This window comes from Tachysurus fulvidraco, chromosome 13 (genome assembly GCF_022655615.1).
Source record: "Tachysurus fulvidraco isolate hzauxx_2018 chromosome 13, HZAU_PFXX_2.0, whole genome shotgun sequence".
In the NCBI taxonomy this organism is placed as follows: Eukaryota; Metazoa; Chordata; class Actinopteri; order Siluriformes; family Bagridae; genus Tachysurus; species Tachysurus fulvidraco.
In genome coordinates this window covers 28,505,369-28,525,414 of record NC_062530.1, presented here as the reverse complement: position 1 = coordinate 28,525,414, position 20,046 = coordinate 28,505,369, and the positions used below count along the sequence as shown (strand labels likewise).

The 20,046-nt window shown below is 40.0% G+C and overlaps 2 protein-coding genes and 1 long non-coding RNA gene across 3 annotated transcripts in view; 1 reads left to right on the top strand and 2 right to left on the bottom strand.

The window, feature by feature from the left end:
* The window catches only part of LOC113657299, a 1,727,325-nt gene that overhangs the window by 487,445 nt on the left and 1,219,834 nt on the right, over positions 1-20,046 (bottom strand). The window contains exons 117-140 of the mRNA XM_047822072.1: positions 19,725-19,895; positions 19,357-19,530; positions 18,958-19,125; positions 18,605-18,778; positions 18,251-18,424; positions 17,480-17,653; positions 16,922-17,092; positions 13,180-13,350; positions 12,812-12,985; positions 11,666-11,833; positions 11,338-11,511; positions 10,984-11,157; positions 10,222-10,395; positions 8,305-8,475; positions 7,434-7,604; positions 7,066-7,239; positions 6,618-6,785; positions 4,838-5,011; positions 4,491-4,664; positions 4,122-4,289; positions 1,768-1,941; positions 1,118-1,291; positions 427-594; positions 113-286 (exon numbers count right to left, since the gene is read on the bottom strand). Of these exons, the coding sequence (XP_047678028.1) occupies positions 113-286; positions 427-594; positions 1,118-1,291; positions 1,768-1,941; positions 4,122-4,289; positions 4,491-4,664; positions 4,838-5,011; positions 6,618-6,785; positions 7,066-7,239; positions 7,434-7,604; positions 8,305-8,475; positions 10,222-10,395; positions 10,984-11,157; positions 11,338-11,511; positions 11,666-11,833; positions 12,812-12,985; positions 13,180-13,350; positions 16,922-17,092; positions 17,480-17,653; positions 18,251-18,424; positions 18,605-18,778; positions 18,958-19,125; positions 19,357-19,530; positions 19,725-19,895 (4,131 nt within the window). The remainder of the gene's footprint in view (positions 1-112; positions 287-426; positions 595-1,117; positions 1,292-1,767; positions 1,942-4,121; positions 4,290-4,490; positions 4,665-4,837; positions 5,012-6,617; positions 6,786-7,065; positions 7,240-7,433; positions 7,605-8,304; positions 8,476-10,221; positions 10,396-10,983; positions 11,158-11,337; positions 11,512-11,665; positions 11,834-12,811; positions 12,986-13,179; positions 13,351-16,921; positions 17,093-17,479; positions 17,654-18,250; positions 18,425-18,604; positions 18,779-18,957; positions 19,126-19,356; positions 19,531-19,724; positions 19,896-20,046) is intronic.
* Positions 1-20,046, top strand: part of LOC125146171 — a 1,103,650-nt gene that overhangs the window by 37,236 nt on the left and 1,046,368 nt on the right. The window lies entirely within an intron of this gene.
* The window catches only part of LOC113638759 (protein NLRC3-like), a 266,503-nt gene that overhangs the window by 164,564 nt on the left and 81,893 nt on the right, over positions 1-20,046 (bottom strand). The gene's annotated exons all lie outside the window — the stretch shown is intronic.

Sequence of the window (20,046 nt, the reverse complement as noted above, 5' to 3'; positions counted from 1 at the left end):
AAGAATCCCTAAAGATTAACTTATATTCTACTATATAATAATAATAATAATAATAATAATAATAATAATAATAATAATAATAATAATAATAATAATAATTTAATGTACACACGTAAGTTTCTCAGCTCTGCAGTGTGAATCCTTCAGTAGAGCAGAGAGCTGCTTCACTTCTGAGTCTCCTTTTATTTTCCCACTCAGGTTCAGATCCGTCTGCAATAAAGGGTTTGTGTCTAGAACATTATGCAGATGTTTAAAGGCTTGCTCTGCTTCAGGACTTTTCAACAGTCTGTAAGGAGAAAAAAACACTCATTAATAATTTTACATTAAATATACCTTCAAATAGTAATAAACTACATTTGCTTGTTAATACATTCGTAAATAATGAAAGAAGTCAACATTGTCATGTAATTGTTATAAATTGCTGACCTGAGTGTGTACAGTTTACAGTCTGGATCCTGTAGTAAATCAGTGAGCAGCTTCACTCCTGATGCTCCAGGGTCGTTCCCTCTGAGATCCAGCTCTATCAGGTGAGATGATTTCAGAGCTTCAGACAGAGCGATGTATCCTTCCTCTGTTATACTGCAGTCTGAAAGTCTGTGAGAACAAATGTTTATTATTATTTATTCATGACAGAGATGTAAATGTAACATTTTCTGTTTGGTAGGATTTAGTTTAAAATGCTTTTGCTTTGTGGTTTGAATGAATATCAGAATCAGAATTAAAAGGTAACTGTAATGTTTTCTTCAAAGTTTCGAACATCTTGGTAGTAATCAACCCTTCAATCAATGCTTAATCATTTAATAAAGGGCACTATTACCATTTTTCTGGTGTCAGGCCAACTCCATCAATGATCTCAGTTTCCCAGAATGCAGTGTGGCCTCCAGTCATGGCACATTAGACAATACATCCCAGAGCCCATTACTCCTAACTTGTTCCCAATCACCACAGTTCTGCTCTGTTTTTGTTTCTGTTAGTTGTTAGATTTCTGGTGTCTGACTCCTGGTATTTCCCTGTATACTGCTTACTGATTGCCTAACCATGATCCTCACTACAAGCATTTCAATCAATTTTAACTTCTAACGTGAAACCTGAAGTTGAATAATAAAGATGAACTGACCTCAGTGTCTCCAGTTTACAGTTTGGACTCTTCAGTCCAGCACAAAGCTGCTTCACTCCTGAGTCTCCCAGAGGATTACTGCTCAGATCCACCTCAGTCAGCTTGGAGGATTCTGAGCTGAGAACTGTGTGTAAAGACCTGCAGCTTCTGTCTGTCAGGTTACACTCACTGAGCCTGAAAGGAGAAAATGAAAGTGTCAGCTGTAGTACTGAATCTGTAGAATATGATTTTTGTTGGTTGATATTATTCAATAGGAGTTTTAATCCTTGGTAAAATCTAAATTATGTGAACAGACCAAACCCCATATAGCAAAATGGCAGTTAAATATGGTCCTTTACAATATCTCTGTAAATAATCCCTATAAATCTGTGCTAATAACTTAATGATTGTCTTCCTGCTCAGTCAATAGTCTTTAAAGTTACTATTAAAATTACAAAAGAACACGACACTACATGGCCAAAGTCATGTGGACACTCCTGTAATGGAAGGAACTACTGAAGTGTGTTGTGTCTAAAAATCTCTCCTTAGTTGCTCCTCACACAACCCAGTTCAAAACTGTTTCCTATCACACTGCATGACAGATGAAAATATTCTGATTATAAAACCAGACTGAAACTGAAACATTACAATACAAACATCAGAACACTTACTTTATTGTCTGAAATTTACAGTGCGAGTCTTTCATCAGAACTGAGAGCTTCTCCATTCCTGAGTCTCCTGTTTCCTTCCTGCTCAGATCTAGCTCTTTCAGGAGTAAAGTGTTTTCATATACAACTGAATTCAGCCAATTACAGGCCTTCTGTGCAGCAGAGCTTTTAATCAACCTGCAAAAACATAATAATAATAATAATAATAATAATAATAATAATAATAATAATAATAATAATAATAATAATAATAATAATAATAATAATAATAATAAATAATGCCCTGCTAGGTAGTTATGATATGTTATGCCATGACTTGCTAGGCATTATGTTATGTCATGCTGTGCCTTGCTAGGCTGTTGTGATACATTATGCAGGAAATATTTACTGGCAAATGGTCTAACTTCTTTACTTGACAATGGTTAAATTCTAGCCAGCAATGAAAATGAAAAGCTTGATTAAAATTCTCTCCTCTCTGTAGCAGTGTCCAGCGAAAGAAAGGTAGTGACCTTTGGATTGATAATCAATGGCTACTGGCTCTGCTTGTATTGTGTTTCTGTTTGTTACATATAAATAAATAAATTAATAAAAAAAAAAAAATAAATAAAAAAAAAAGTAAATGTTCCAAAGCTTGAGATGCCCCGAGAAGCATCCAAACCACTGCTTTTTCAATTATTTAATAACTGGACTTATCCAAGGTTTTCACAGGAGTGTTTTGGTTGCCTACTCATTAGTTTGCCTATCATTTGCTTTCTGCTGTTAAAGAACCTGAAATTGTCGATTCTTTGTTGGAAAAGGAAGTTAAGACAGGATTTCTTTTTGGGTCTTTTGGAAGTCTCCTTTCTCAGGTTTTTGGTTGGATCCTAGAGGGATGGCTACTCGGTGGATTTTCAGGGAGGAGGCACTTGGTTCTTGTGGTCTGTTTGTGATTGAGCTAGCTCTGCTGCTGCTACGCTAGCTCTCCTCCCCTGCTGCTGTCCCTAAGGTAGCTGAACCAGGAGTGGAACGTTAAAGTTTCTGGTTGCTCCTTGGGAAATTGGGATGGCATGATGTTCATGATGTTCTGGAGTCTACTGCAGCCTTGAATCGTATACAGCCACTGCGCCTTCCGTTGGTTGGGGGGGGGGGTTTAATGGTCAGTGGTTGCTAGTAAATGGTAAAGGAACTGCTTTCCGTGCCTGATAATAACATGTCCTCTGCTCTGTTGGTATTTTACTAATAAGTTTGGCTAGTGAAAAGCTCGCTTTAATCCTCTGCTGGCTCTTCAGTTAGCATGAAGAGCCAGGGAGGATTGCCTGGTATGGTCTGTTTGGGGGGGGTTTTGTCTGGCTGCTTTTCCAGTTAAATGGGAGATTGTACCCTCCCAAAGCTGCTGCTGTTCCCTGACTACTGTAGCTTTCATGGAGCTCATGAAAAGGATGGGGAATTCAGAACAGAGCCATACCGCCAAATGTGAATTTCATAAGCTTGCAAATAAAAAATGTAAATATGTCAAAGAATTGTCTTTCTTTTGACTCAAGTGGTCCTGACTGAAATATAGTGTTCAGCGTCAGTTCAGGCAGGCCACATAGTCAAGCTCGGCTATCAGCTGATGTCAATTTTCTAACCCCGCCCGTCAGCTGATCTGATTCCTAAGTGCGCTATTGGTCCCTTTCAAACAGGGCGCCCTATTTAAATGCATTTTTCAGTCTGTCTGCTTGGCTGTTTCCTCTGCATTGCTGCAACCCACCTCCTCCCCTAGCTCCTCCTTGAAACTGTGTTTAACTTAATCAGTGTCATTCTGTTGTCACTGATGCAGGCTCTGTTCTAAATGGGGGGATTTTGTCTGGCTGCTTCCCAGTTAAATGGGAGATTGTCCCCCCACGAAGCTGCTGCTGTTCCCTGACCAGCTTTCATGGAGCTCATGAAAAGGATGGGGAATTCAGAACAGAGCCATACCGCCAAATGTAAATTTCATAAGCTTGCAAATAAAAAATTTGTCAAAGACTTGTCTTTATTTTGACTCAAGTGGTCCTGACTGAAATTCTATTGATATGTTAATATGTGAACTTTTAAATATGATTACATTTTGATATGATTACATGATTTCTGACTTTTTGCCTAGCTATGTGAATATTGTATTTTTCTGAGCCCTTAAACTGCAGTTTGCACCTCGAACGGTCACACTGACCATCACAGCCATATGATCTGTGTTATGTGGGGTTGAGGTCAGGGCTCTAATCAGGAGTTCTTCCACTCCAACATTAACCTCTACACCATAGAGTCTTCATGGAGCTGCTTGTGCACAGGGATATTGTTATGCTGGAACAGTATCTGGATTCTTAGTTCTTAAACATTTGGACATGTATTTTGCTGACCTGAGTGTGTACAGTTTACAGTCTGGATCCTGTAGTAAATCAGTGAGCAGCTTCACTCCTGATGCTCCAGGGTCGTTCCCTCTGAGATCCAGCTCTATCAGGTGAGATGATTTCAGAGCTTCAGACAGAGCGATGTATCCTTCCTCTGTTATACTGCAGTCTGAAAGTCTAAAGAGAGAACATTGTGTGGTATTAATGATACTCTGATGTCTGATAAAGACTTAACATTGTATTATTTTTAGCATCTATATAGTACGTATGCCAAGAAGATTTAAGACATATATGTTCTACATGTAGCCTGTGTTTGTATTCTACATGTAAAGTCACAAGCTCTTATGTACATGTTAAAGAGCAGAAGCAGAAGCTCACCTCAGTATCTGCAGGTTACAGGACTGATGTTGCAGCAGTACACAAAGCTTCTGCACTCCAGAGTTTCCTAATTTATTCTCACTCAGATCCATCTCTCTTATGTGTGCAGGATTTAAATAAAGAGATGAAGACAAATCTGAACAGCCTTCTTCTGTTATACTACAGACCTTTAGCCTAAAGATAACCAGAAACAGTGGAAAGAAAATCTTCACTTTAAGGAACATTTTATTCTGATGATCACATGACAATGAGTTTATATGAATCATACAGTGATTATAGTTAAGAAAAAAGTATAATTTTATATTTTAAAAGTAATAGTTAAGACTATAAACATTTAAGTGACATACGTAAGTTTCTCAGTTCTGCAGTGTGAATCCTTCAGTAGAACAGAGAGCTGCTTCACTCCTGAGTCTCCTTTTATTTTCCCACTCAGATCCAGTTCTCTCAGCAGTAAGGGGTTTGTACCCAGAACCTCAGTCAGAGAATCACAGACCTTCACTGCATCAGGACTTTTTAACAGCCTGTAGTCAGGAAACAGAAACAGATTAAATTATTAACAGTTTCATCCTTTATTTAACTTCCAGCCTCCTGAATCCTCCATTAGATGTCAGTCTCTGCTGAAACCTTCAGTATCAGATCATTTTAACTACTGATCTTAAAAATGAGTGATTCTTAATTAAATGTAAAAGGTGTTGGGTTAAACTGAATATATTATTAAGAGGTGTAGTGAGGTGAGACAGCAGGTATGTTTTCTGTTACTGGAATATTACCTTGATATTTTACTGGTAGAGACACAATTGTACTGGGACACGTCTGACTTATTTAGTGTCAACTGTCCAAAATCCACAATTAGTTCTATTGATATTTTAATATGTGAACTTTCACAGCCACAAACAGGAAATCAGGCAGTAAGTCACTGATAGATACAGACAGAATGTCATCATTTGTCTTCTGTATAAGTTTTAAAAAAAAGTTTTGTTTGACTAAATAAATTAAAAATTGAGCATTTCTAAGATGGTAAATGCATGTTCTAGATGTTAGACCAGGGGTCGGCAACCTGCGGCTCCGGAGCCGCAAGCGGCTCTTTCATCCCGCTGCTGCGGCTCCCTGTAGATTTGGAAAATAAATATTTAATTTCAATTTATTTTAGTTTGTTAGTTTTTATAAAAAATGTAATACTAAATTCTAAGATTATGATGCTCTTGTAACATTCAAATAAACCGTGTTTAATTTTTTTTTTGGGTCGCTCATAATACTGTATGCATCCTAACTGCTGACTTGCGAAATCCGACACACAGAAGCAAACTCATTTTTGGTTTGCTGCAGCCGGCAAATTAAAATTTTGATGTCAGGCAGGCCTGTCAAGTGTCACGCATTGAGAGTGACAGTCATGTGTGTGCACTGCGATGAGTTGGCACTCCGTCCAGGGTGTATCTTGCCTTGATGCTCGATGACGCCTACTATAGGCACAGGCTCCCCGTGACCCGAGGTAGTTCGGATAAGCATGGAAAATTAATGAATGAATGAATAAGCCGCAGTGCCCAAAATGTATCAGTCCGCACCGCTGTCTCTATGGAAACGGGAAGGAATAAAGCACGTCTGCCCTGGAGCTCTTAGTCGAGCCTGACACTTATCAGCCAATCAAAAAAAAAGAGGCTACACAATAGCCAATCAGAAAATAGCACTATCTGGGAAGGATTTAACGCAACAACCAATGAAAAAAATTAAGAGTTGCGGGGGTGGAATTGATTTCATGAATGAACACACTACAGTTTTGTCTATACTTTCCATAAAGGTAAAAAACAATATATGCAGTGTTATCTTCATTTTAGATGTCAAAAGAGTTTTGTGGCTCCCTGTGTTTTTTTTCTGTGGGAAACAGGTCGAAATGGCTCTTTGACTGTTTAAGGTTGCCGACCCCTGTGTTAGACGGAGACTGTTTGGATTTGTGTTCATTCAGGGATCAGGACACTCGAGTTCTTCTACTGCAACATAAACACACCAAGTCTTCATGGAGCTGAACTGTGTGTTTCTGACCTTATGGTAACAGTTTGGAGAAGAACCACCTGTGGGTGTGATGATCAGGGGGCCACAGACATTTGGCAATTTATTGTATCATTTGCTCACCTCAGTGTGTTCAGTTTACAGTCTGGATCCTCTAGTAAATCAGTCAGCAGCTTCACTCCTGATGCTCCAGGGTCGTTTCCTCCGAGGTCCAGCTCTATCAGGTGAGATGATTTCAGAGCTTCAGACAGAGCGATGTATCCTTCCTCTCTGATATTATTGTCCATTAACCTGAAAAAACAAAATTAATTTGAATTTTATTTCAGTATTTTCCAAATATTGCAAAAAATAAACATCTGTAGTTTTAAACATTAAGATGTGTTACGTATAGAAATCAGCTTGTATAAATGACTTTGTTGTAATAAACAAACTGATGTTACAATAATTCATGTCTTTAAAGAAAAAAAGGAAAATTTTAAAATTTTGAAAATGTTTTACTGAATTACAAATAAATATTTTACATCTCTATCAGAGCATCTACATTATAAATGAAGTGTGTATTAGACGTTACCTCAGAGTCTCCAGTTTACAGTGTTTCTTCTTCAGTTCCTCAGAGAGCAGCTTCACTCCTGAATCCTGAATCCTGTTCTTACTCAGATTCAGCTCCTTCAGGGTGGAGTGTTCTGATCTGAGAGCTGTGAGCAGAGCTGAACATCCTTTCTCTGTCAGATTACACTCACTGAGTCTGAAAACACAATAAATCACAGGGTTTTTCTTTAACACTTCTGTATACAGAGGAGCATCTTTTCTCCTCAAACTACTCATTACTACTGAAAAAGACTGAAAACTAGATGAATGATTGATCACCTAAAGACAAACCATTCAACATTAACATCACTAACTGAAGTTTACAGATTAATATAGAATTTAATTCCTTACTGAAGTGTCTCAGTCCTACACTGTGGATCCTTCAGTAGAACAGAGAGCTGCTTCACTCCAGAGTCTCCAAATATTTTCCCACTCAGATCCAGTTCCCTCTGCAGTAAGGGGTTTGTACTCAGAAATTCAGTCAGATAATCACAGACCTTTTCTGCTTCAGGACTCAAAATTCTGTAGAGAGAAAACACCTTTCATTATGATACTGATAACAGACCTCTGGATGTTTGTCCTCACAAGATGCTGATGTTAAATGATGTGAACCAGCACAGACAATTATTCTGATGCCTCAGCATTAATAATGTAATAAATGTAATGAAATGTAACAATATGGAAATGACTTTATTTAGCTAACTTTCTAGTTTTGTAACTCACAACCTATTAAATGTTTTTCTGAGCTGTGTTTTTTTGTGTGAGCTTGTCCTGGTTTCTACATCTCTGTCTCTTGTTAAACTGTTTTCAGAAGAGTTTTTCTATTTTATTTGCAGGGACCAGATTCAGAAAGTTGAAGTTGAATTAGTCCGACTACCAGCTCTCATCATGGGTTTAGACTGTCTTTAGTTTATGCTAAATTACTAAGTTTACAGAACAGGTTGGCATAGATGAGGATGTCTCTGTTATCAGTAAGTCTACTTTGTGTTCTTACTAATTGTTATACCAGAAAAACCCTTAAAATAACATTTATACATGAAGAAAGCTACTGAGGGAAAACTGCTGGTTATGATGATACCATAATGAGAATCTTGGACCGAAGAAAAACATGCAAACTTAACACCTTCACCACTTATTGGTGGAAGCATAAAGCATAAAATATTACAGTGTCAAATATTTCCAGTGTTTAATTAATGTACATTAATGTAAATCAGAAACTCACCTCAAAATCAACTTAGAGTTTGGATTCCCTATAAAATAACTAAAAATGTTCCATCCTGACACACTGTAGTTGTCTCTGAGCTCCAGCTCTTTCAGATGTGATGAGGAGTTTGATTCCAGAGCTTTAGCCAGATCACCACATTGTGTTTGTGTGAGATTACAGTTATTTATTCTGAAAGAAAATATTAATAAAGGACATTTGACAGTGAGACAGTGACATGACAGTGACAGAGCATCACTGAAGGCTTTGTAATTAATAATAATCTCAGTACAGGCCAGTAGACAACAGTTAGTAGTAGCCTTTATTGTCACTGGTCACAGGTACCAGGGAAATTAGCCATCAACAACCCCCAGACTATTGTCCTGTGGGGAGTACAGTGTGGGAACAGGAAAAACACCTCAGCAACATAAGCATGTAAACAGTACGCCATAAACACATGACTTGCAACAGGGGAGGGGAGTGGGGGGTGGGGGGTAATCAAGCACAGGAAAGCAGCCATCAGGTCCTGCTGCCTTTATCTTCGGCACTGGTCACAGACCCACTTGTCAGACTGGAGGTACAAAGCGACGATGGTGTGGGATGGGGGGTGGTGAGTGCATATCTTTATATATGTGCATGTGTGTGTGTGTGTGTGTGTGTGTGTGTGTGCGCGCGTGTGTGTGTGTGTGTGTGTGTGTGTGTGTGTGTGTGTGTGTGTGTGTGTGTGTGTGTGTGTGTGTGTGTGTGTGTGTGTGTGTGTGTGTGTGTGTGTAGGTATGTATGTGTGTAGGCCTGGAGAGTCGCTGCTCCCGGCATCAAATCTCGGTGCCTCAGTCCGCAAGATTGTCATAGCGATACACAGCAAGTTGCCATGGAGACAGCCTTGATCAGGTCCCAGACAGAGTCTACAATCCACAGGTGTCTGTGAAAATGGGGGGAGGAATGCAAGAGCATCTCACTGCAGTGCTCTTTCAGGGGATTTGTTGCTCCAACAGCGCCTTGGCCGAGGCCAGTGCTGGTTGAGGGGAGCCGAAAGCAGATAAGATTGCGATTGTTTGGTCTTGGGGCGAGTTGTCGCATTCCAATTTACATGACTACTCTCTTAGTCCATTCTGGTCTCCAAATCAACCCATTTTTCTTTCCAAAGCAGAAAGCTTCTCCATGATGTTATCCATATTGTGGTTAATAGTCCCATCCTCAGTGCTGACCGCTCTGCCCACTGTATGAATCATGAGAGGTTGGGAGGTTTTAGGCAGCTGTCACCATTTTCTGATTTCCTAGATAAACCAGGGCAATGCCTAATCCAATCAGCAGAAGTCCTGTTATAATGGCTTTGAATAGGTAGATATCTTCAATGTCCTCCACGGAAAGAACCGCCAGACACACGACCCACCACCTCTCCCACACGTACATCGTATAGCCAGCTGCGAACATTCCGGCAGGGCAGTCAGGTTCCCCCAAACCCAAGCTTCTCGTCGAGAGGATGGTGTCAATTGCATTGAGAGACCAGTTTATCAAGTTCAGATTTTTAGTTTGGAGAGCAGTGTGGAGAGAGTCTCTAAAAGTATAAGACAATAGACGAGACGAGAGGAGCAAAGCAGGGAAAGTAAGGGGGAGGGAGACGGAGAGAAAATGCGACCGCCTTCGTTGAGAGCCAAAAGAAGAAAGAACCATTATTTAAGAGAAGCACAGGTCACAATTCACAGGAGATTCATGTAATGAGACTAATTAAGCTACAGGTGTTACCTGTTTATACTTAAAGTATTTAGATGAACTATTTTTTAGTTTCTTATTAAAAAATAGTAACTGATTTCAGATAATCAATTTTAATTCAAAATGTCTTTTCTTCTATTGTAAATTCAGAACCTGTTATAGAAATTTCTTCATTTTATCCCTCATTCCTTTTATTTTTCTCAATAAAGACTAAAAATAATTTACTTCAGTTTCTCCAGACAGCAGTTTGAGGTCTTCAGTAGATCACAGAGCTGCTTCACTCCTGTGTCTCCAATTGTATTGTCACTCAGGTCCAGCTCCTTGAGGTGTGAGGGGTTTGTTCTCAGAGCTGCTACAACAGCAGTACAGTCATCTTCAGTGAGACTGCATTTATACAACCTACAGAGAGAGAGAGAGAGAGAGAGAGAGAGAGAGAGAGAGAGAGAGAGAGAGAGAGAGAGAGAGAGAGAGAGAGAGAGAGAGAGAGAGAGCAGGTTACTGTGTCTAATTTCAGCATAATTTTTCTCTATTTAATTTACTTTAATCTACTTAAAGAGTGTGAAGTTTCCTTATCAGGCTCCTGTTCTGTTCTTCTGTATTTGTCTCTACATGTTGCTCTGATCATGTCTGAGTATCGTATCACTTTATACCTCACTGTTGGCTTTGTGTCTTTGCTGGTGGTATCAGTAATTCCTGCTGTAGTGTGTAATCATCTCACAGTTCCATACTGTACATTAATCTGTTACTGTAACTTCATTTATCTGTAGGATTTTATTATCTGTAGATTAACTGCTAGCTTCTGTCCAGTGTTTATAACATTTCTAGAAGGATTTCTCTTACTTTTAATAATAATTCAAGTTTATATTTTTTGTATCTGGTAATTCAAACTGTAACACGACATATTTCACCAGAACGTCTTCTAAAAGTCTTCTTAAAGACCTCTGCTCTTTCTGACATTATAGATTTTATTATAAATGATGCCTTTACCCCAGTTTCAGCAGTTTGAGTTGTTGATTCTTCAGCACATCACAGAGCTCCTTCATTCCTGATCCTCCCAGTTTATTCCCACTCAGCTCCAGCTCTCTCAGGTGTGAGGGCTTTAAACCCAGAGCTGATACCAGAGCAGCACAACCGTCATTTGTCATCCTGCAGTTATTTACTCTGGATACAGAGACAACAAGGAAGACAAGACTTCTGTTTAAATGTAGTTTTATATTGTTTAATGTAAAATATACAGTTTAAAATTAGACTAAAATATTTCATTAATGACATTATATACAGTTATTACATTCCAAAAGGAATACACTAGTGTTTAAGTATAAATAAGTGATCAATACTAACTTGAGTCTCTCTGGTCTGCAGTGTGAATCCTCCAGAAGAGCAGAGAGCTGCTTCACCTGCGAGTCTCCAGATATTTTCTCACTCACATTGAGTTCTCTCTGCAGTAAGGGGTTCACACCCAGAACTCTAGAAAGGAAATCACAACCTTCCTGTGCAGCAGAACTTTTCAACAACCTGCAAAGAGAGAGAAAGAGAGAAAGAAGATTTTATACAAGAGGAAAACATAAGCCACAGTAAAATTGAAGAGATATAACATATGGAACATATTTAACAAGTAGTCCTGATATGTATATTAATAATTATTCTCTTATTGATTTATAATATTAACCTCAGTGTGTTCAGTTTACAGTCTGGATCCTGTAGTAAATCAGTGAGCAGCTTCACTCCTGATGCTCCAGGGTCGTTCCCTCTGAGATCCAGCTCTATCAGGTGAGATGATTGCAGAGCTTCAGACAGAACACTGTATCCTTCCTCTCTGATATTATTGTCCATTAACCTGAAAAAACAAAATTAATTTTAATTTTATTTTAGTATATTCAAAATATTGCACAATATAAATATCTGTAGTTTTAAACATTAAAGGTGGGGTCTCAGAGTCAAAACAAACGTGTAGCCAATGAGCAAAATGGGAGGGGCTTGTCAATATGTGGCGGAGAGAATGTTCAGTGCGCATGTGTGATGATAAGGGCAAGAAGTAGGATGAGTTAATATAGGCTCAGCTTTCCAGCGCTGGAGAGAACTGAAGGAGCAGGAAGTTGGCGCATATTCAGAGATTCCTGTTTCCCGAGTCAATAACTCCTGAGCTAAACGCTGTTACTACACAAATAACACCTCTTTTCTATCGTAGTAATGTAGAGAGGCAGCTACAACCACGTTTTGTGTAGTAACAGCGTTTAGCTCAGGAGTTATCGACTCGGGAAACTCCGACCTGTGAATATGTGGCCGACTTTACTTAAGACGCCGAGGCGCTTTTTTCCTTCTCGATAGGTGAGTAACGTTGGTTTTGCTTTGTTACACAGAACTAATATATGCCTTTGTCCTTTACATCATTATGCTTGTGTGTCATTTTTGCTTGTTTGTTTATCTACAATCGTATTGTTCTTCCCTTCAGCTATGATAAAGACACGTTTCTTTCCATTAGTTACCTGGGTTACATATGTATGTGTGGGCGGAGCTATCGATACAGGGGTGGGACCCATTTGGGTTAGGGGCGTGTTTGTTTTGGTGATTTCAAATTTCGACATTGGCTTTCAAAAATCGGAGACCGCACCTTTAAGATGTGTTACGTATAGAAATCAGCCTGTAAAAATGTTTTGTTGTAATTAACAAACTAATATTACAATAATTCATGGCTTTAAAGAAAAAAAGGAACATTTTTAAATTTTAAAAAAGAAAGGTTTTACTGAATTCCAAATAAATATTTTACATCTCTATCATCGTCTGGATTATAAATGAAGTGTGTATTAGACATTACCTCAGTCTCTCCAGTTTACAGTGTTTCTTCTTCAGTTCCTCAGAGAGCAGCTTCACTCCTGAATCCTGAATCCTGTTCTTACTCAGATTCAGCTCCTTCAGGGTGGAGTGTTCTGATCTGAGAGCTGTGAGCAGAGCTGAACATCCTTTCTCTGTCAGATTACACTCACTGAGTCTGAAAACACAATAAATCACAGGGATTTTCTTTAACACTTCTGTATGCAGAGGAGCGTCTTTTCTCCTCAAACTACTCATTACTACTGAAAAAGACTGAAAACTAGATGAATGATTGATCACCTAAAGACAAACCATTCAACATTAACATCACTAACTGAAGTTTACAGATTAATATAGAATTTAATTCCTTACTGAAGTGTTTCAGGTCTGCAGTGTGGATCCTTCAGTAAAACAGAGAGCTGCTCTACTTCTGAGTCTCCAGATATTTTCCCACTCAGATCCAGTTCTCTCTGCAGTAAGGGGTTTGTACCCAGAACTTTACTCAGATAATCACAGACCTTTTCTGCTTCAGGACTCAAAATTCTGTAGAGAGAAAACACCTTTCATGATGATACTGATAACAGACCTCTGGATGTTTGTCCTCACAAGATGCTGATGTTAAATTATGTGAACCAGCACAGAAAATTATTCTGATGCCTCAGCATTAATAATGTAATAAATGTAATGTAAATGTAACAATATGGAAATGACTGTATTTAGCTAACTTTCTAGTTTTACAGCTCACAACCTATTTGTTATGAACTTCCGCTATACTACGCAACCACCTCGCCGGCCATTCCCATCCACCCCGATCTCCCGGCTGAATATCACGACCTATTAGAGGCATTTAGCAAAGTCAAGGTACCAAGCTACCTCCTCACTCTCTCCTCACCATCCCGGTGACTGCAGCATCGAGCTCCTACCCAACCCCACGCCCCCAAAAGGCAGAATTTTCCCGCTGACACGGCCAGAGACCGAGCTTATGAATGCATATATTGAGGTGGAATTAAAAAAAGGGGTTTATTCAGCATTCTGTGTCACCAGCATTATCTGGCTTCTTTTTTGTAAAGAAGAAAGATGGGGGGCTCCGCCCCTGCATAGATTATCGAGCTCTGAACGAGGTTACCGTCAAATTTCGCTACCATGTCGCCCTGGAACAGCTGCGCAAAGCCAGGTTCTTCACCAAATTGGATTTACGCAGTGCTTATAACCTGATCCGCATCAGAGAGGGGGACGAATGGAAGACCGCCTTCTCCACACAGTCCAGCCATTATGAATACTTGGGTATGCCGTTCGGCCTAGCTAACAGTCCTTCTGTGTTCCAGTCATTCATCAGTGATGTGTTCCCGAGACATGCTGGATCGATGGGTAATCGTCTACATTGACGACATATTAATATATTCTGAAACCATGGACGCTCACGTCCAGCACGTGCGTGCAGTGCTGAAAAGACTGATACAACATCAGCTCTATGCTAAAGCCGAAAAATGTGAATTCCACACAACCTCAATGTCATTCCCGGGTTATGTCATTTCTGCCGGTGGGATTGCCATGGACGAGTCCAAAGTAGAGGCAGTGTTAAATTGGCCCACGCCCCAGACTGTCAAAGAATTACAACGCTTTCTTGGCTTGATGAATTTCTATCGTCACTTCATTCACGAGTTCAGCATGGTCGCAGCACCACTCACGTCACTGACGAAGAAAACCTTGCCCCGTCTATCGCGGTCACCTTTAGATATCCAGGCTTTTCACCTGCTAAAGGAGCGCTTCATAACAGCTCCCATCCTGCACCACCCTGATAAGGCTCGGCCGTTCATAGTAGAGGTGGACGCCTCCAGTACAGGCATCGGAGCGGTTCTTTCTCAACGACAAGGTCCGGCTAACAAGTTGTTTCCGTGTGCTTACTACTCAAAGAAACTATATGCCGCTGAACGTAATTAGGACGTAGGGGACGGGGAGCTACTGGCCATGAAGGCGGCCTTTGAGGAGTGGCGACACTGGCTAGAGGGTGCTCAGAAGCCGTTCACAGTTATCACAGACCATAAAAACCTCGAGTACCTACGCTCGGCCAAGCAGATGAATCCCCATCAAGCTCAATGGGCAATGTTCTTCACACGATTCCACTTCACTGTAACCTACAGGCCCGGTTCAAAGAACATTAAAAGCCGATGCACTTTCCCGCCTGAGCAATGAACCTGACCAGCCCTTTCAGACAGAGCCCATCATTCCTGAGACTCAAATTATCGCTCCCATCCAATGGGACATAGTGACCCAGATTTCCCAGGCTAATGCGCTCGCTCCACCTCCGAATGACTGTCCTGCTACCAAGACCTACGTGCCCAAGAACTTACATTCTCCCCTGCTACAACTACTCCTCAGCGCCCCTGGTCCTACATCGCCATTGATTTCATTACCGATCTGCCCAAGTCCGATAACTGCACCGTCATCCTCACAGTTGTGGACCGGTTCTCCAAAGCATGCTGCCTGATAGCCCTACCCAAACTACTCACGGCATTCAAAACGGCAGAAACCTTGTGCAGTTATGTGTTTCGTTTCTACGGCATCCCTGAGGACATCGTCTCAGACAGGGGGCCGCAGTTCACCTCCCGAGTGTGGGCAGCTTTCTTCAAGAGACTAAATATCAACGTCAGCCTTACCTCCAGTCAAGGAGCCCACAATCCAACGGTCTAACCGAGCGTCTCAACCAAGACCTCACACATTTTCTCCGTTCCTACTGCCACAATAACCAGACTGACTGGAGCAAGTATCTAATGTGGGCGGTGTACGCACAGAACTCACTCATCAAACCAGCCACCAGTCTCACGCCCTTTCAATGTGTCCTTGGATACCAGCCACCCCTCTTTCCGTGGTCTGGCAAACCCTCTGATCTGCCTGGAGTGGATGACTGGTTCCGTAAGATCGAGGAGACCTGGAGTGTGGCGCACCGCCCGCTAAAGAGAGCCATCTGCCGCCAGAGGCTACTAACTGACAGGCGCTGTAGACCACACCCAGACTATCAGCCTGGACAATGGGTACGGCTCTCCCATCACTCACTGCTGAGTTTCACCAGGCTCATGCATACAAACCAGCCCCTCGACCACGCGGGCATCCCCGACGCCGCACTCGTCCTCGCTTCGGGAGCCTCTCGCAGGGGGGGGGGGGTGAGGGCTGTGTTATGAATGAAGCACCTGCCTTGCCTCCCAACCTCCACCAGAGGGAACCTTCGCCCGAGTTCTAGCCACTTCTGAACTACATCTCCCACAAACCACCGCTCCTGTCATAATTACACCACCAGCTGCTTTCAATCACCTGCTTCCTATAAAAGCATGAACTTGAACTCCCTTTCTCTGTGAAGTCTCGATTTGCCTCTGCAATCGGTCTGAGCATTTTCCTGTCTGTGTATTCCTGGTTTTGACTCTGTTTTGATTTAGCTCTGTTCTATGATTGTCTGCCGCCTGCCCCGACCTCCTGCTTGTATTACTGTTTGTGATTTTTGCCTCTTCTCCGATATTGTGTTTTTTGATTCTGACCTAAGCCTGTTGTACCTTGAGCATGAATTAAAGAGCGTGCAAATCGATCCTCCGTCTCACGATCTGTCATTACTCTATTAAATGCTTTACTGAGCTGTGTTGTTTTTTATGGGCTTGTCCTGGTTTCTACATCTCTGTCTCTTGTTAAACTGTTTTCAGAAGAGGTTTTCTATTTTATTTGCAGGGATCAGATTCAGAAAGTTGAAGCTGAATTAGTCCGACTACCAGCTCTCATCATGGGTTTAGACTGTCTTTAGTTTATGATTAATTACTAAATTGCTAAGTTTACAGAACTTTAACAAATTGACATAGATGAGGATGTCTCTGCTATCAGTAAGTCTACTTTGTGTTCTTACTAATTGTTATAGCAGAAAAACCCTTAAAATAACATTTATACATGAAGAAAGCTACTGAGGAAGAACTGCTGGTTATGATGATACCATAATGAGAATCTTGGACCGAAGAAAAACATGCAAACTTAACACCTTCACCACTTATTGGTGGAAGCATAAAGCACAAAATATTACAGTGTAAAATATTTCCAGTGTTTAATTAATGTACATTCGTGTAAATCAGAAACTCACCTCAAAATCAACTTAGAGTCTGAATTCCCAAGAAAATTACTAAAAATGTTCCATCCTGACACACTGTAGTTCCCTCTGAGCTCCAGCTCTTTCAGAGGTGATGAGGAGTTTGATTCCAGAGCTTTAGCCAGATCACCACATTGTGTTTGTGTGAGATTACAGTTATTTATTCTGAAAGAAAATATTAATAAAGGACATTTCACAGTGAGACAGTGACATGACAGTGACAGAGCATCACTGAAGGCTTTGTAATTAATAATAATCTCAGTACAGGCCAGTAGATAACAGTTAGAACCATTATTTAAGAGAAGCACAGGTCACATTTCACAGGAGATTCATGTAATTAGATTAATTAAGCTACAGGTGTTACCTGTTTATAATTAAAGGATTTAGATGAACTATTTTTTACTTTCTTATTAAAAATAGTAACTGATTTCAGATAGTCAATTTTAATTTAAAATGTCTTTTCTTCTATTGTAAATTCAGAACCTGTTATAGAAATTTCTTCATTTTATCACTCATTCCTTTTTTTCTCAATAAAGACTAAAAATAATTTACTTCAGTTTCTCCAGACAGCAGTTTGAGGTCTTCAGTAGATCACAGAGCTGCTTCACTCCTGTGTCTCCAATTGTATTGTCACTCAGGTCCAGCTCCTTGATGTGTGAGGGGTTTGTCCTCAGAGCTGCTACAACAGCAGTACAGTCATCTTCAGTGAGACTGCATTTATACAACCTACAGAGAGAGAGAGAGAGAGAGAGAGAGAGAGAGAGAGAGAGAGAGAGAGAGAGAGAGAGAGAGAATGTGCGAGAAAGAGAGAGAGCGAGAGAGAGAGAGAGAGAGAGAGAGAGAGAGAATGTGCGAGAAAGAGAGAGAGAGAGAGAGAGAGAGAGAGAGAGAGAGAGAGAGAGAGAGAGAGAGAGAGAGACAGAGCAGGTAACTTTGTCTAATATCAGTATAATTTTTCTCTATTTAATTTACTTTAATCTACTTAAAGAGTGTGAAGTTTCCTTATCAGGCTCCTGTTCTGTTCTTCTGCATCTGTCTCTACATGTTGCTCTGATCATGTCTGAGTATCGTATCACTTTATACCTCACTGTTGACTTTGTGTCTTTAAGAATTCTTGCTGGTGGTATCTGTAATTCCTGCTGTAGTGTGTAATCATCTCACAGTTCCATACTGTACATTAATCTGTTACTGTAACTTCATTTACCTGTAGGATTTTATTATCTGTAGATTAACTGCTAGCTTCTGTCCAGTGTTTATAAAAGTCTTCTTAAAGACCTCTGCTCTTTCTGACATTATATATTTTATTATAAATGATGCCTTTACCCCAGTTTCAGCAGTTTGAGTTGTTGATTCTTCAGCACATCACAGAGCTCCTTCATTCCTGATCCTCCCAGTTTATTCCCACTCAGCTCCAGCTCTCTCAGGTGTGAGGGGTTTAAACCCAGAGCTGATACCAGAGCAGCACAACCTTCATTTGTCATCCTGCAGTTATTTACTCTGGATACAGAGACAACAAGGAAGACAAGACTTCTGTTTAAATGTAGTTTTATATTGTTTAATGTAAAATATACAGTTTAAAATTAGACTAAAATATTTCATTAATGACATTATATACAGTTATTACATTCCAAAAGGAATACACTAGTGTTTAAGTATAAATAAGTGATCAATACTAACTTGAGTCTCTCTGGTCTGCAGTGTGAATCCTCCAGAAGAACAGAGAGCTGCTTCACCTGCGAGTCTCCAGATATTTTCTCACTCACATCGAGTTCTCTCTGCAGTAAGGGGTTCACACCCAGAACTCTAGAAAGGAAATCACAACCTTCCTGTGCAGCAGAACTTTTCAACAACCTGCAGAGAGAGAAAGAGAGAAAGAAGATTTTATACAAGAGGAAAACTTAATTACTTGAGAAATTATTAGAAATTTAGCCACAGTTTCTAAAATTGAGATATAACAAATGGAACATATTTATCAAGTAGTCCTGATATGTATATTAATAATTATTCTCTTATTGATTTATAATATTAACCTCAGTGTGTTCAGTTTACAGTCTGGATCCTGTAGTAAATCAGTGAGCCGCTTCACTCCTGATGCTCCAGGGTCGTTCCCTCTGAGATCCAGCTCTATCAGGTGAGATGATTTCAGAGCTTCAGACAGAGCGATGTATCCTTCCTCTCTGATATTATTGTCCATTAACCTGAAAAAACAAAATTAATTTGAATTTCATTTCAGTATTTTCCAAATATTGCAAAAAACAAATATTTGTAGTTTTAAACATTAAACAAAACATTAAAAACTGATGTTACAATAATTCATGGCTTTAATGAAAAAAAAAGTAAAATTTTAAAAAAGAAATACAAATTACAAATATATATTTCACATCTCTATCATCGTCTGGATTATAAATGATGTGTGTATTAGACGTTACCTCAGAGTCTCCAGTTTATAGTGTTTATTCTTCAGTTCCTCAGAGAGCAGCTTCACTCCTGAATCCTGAATCCTGTTCTTACTCAGATTCAGCTCCTTCAGGGTGGAGTGTTCTGATCTGAGAGCTGTGAGCAGAGCTGAACATCCTTTCTCTGTCAGATTACACTCACTGAGTCTGAAAACACAATAAATCACAGGGTTTTTCTTTAACACTTCTGTATGCAGAGGAGCGTCTTTTCTCCTCAAACTACTCATTACTACTGAAAAAGACTGAAAACTAGATGAATGATTGATCACCTAAAGACAAACCATTCAACATTAACATCACTAACTGAAGTTTACAGATTAATATAGAATTTAATTCCTTACTGAAGTGTTTCAGGTCTGCAGTGTGGATCCTTCAGTAGAACAGAGAGCTGCTCTACTTCTGAGTCTCCTTTTATTTTCCCACTCAGATTCAGTTCTCTCTGCAGTAAGGGGTTTGTACCCAGAACCTCAGTCAGATAATCACAGACCTTTTCTGCTTCAGGACTCAAAATTCTGAAGAGAGAAAACAACTTTCGTTATGTTACTGAGAACAGACCTCTGGATGTTTGTCCCCACAAGATGCAGATGTTAAAGGATAACAGACCTCTGGATGTTTGTCCCCACAAGGTTAAATGATGTGAACCAGCACAGACAATTATTCTGA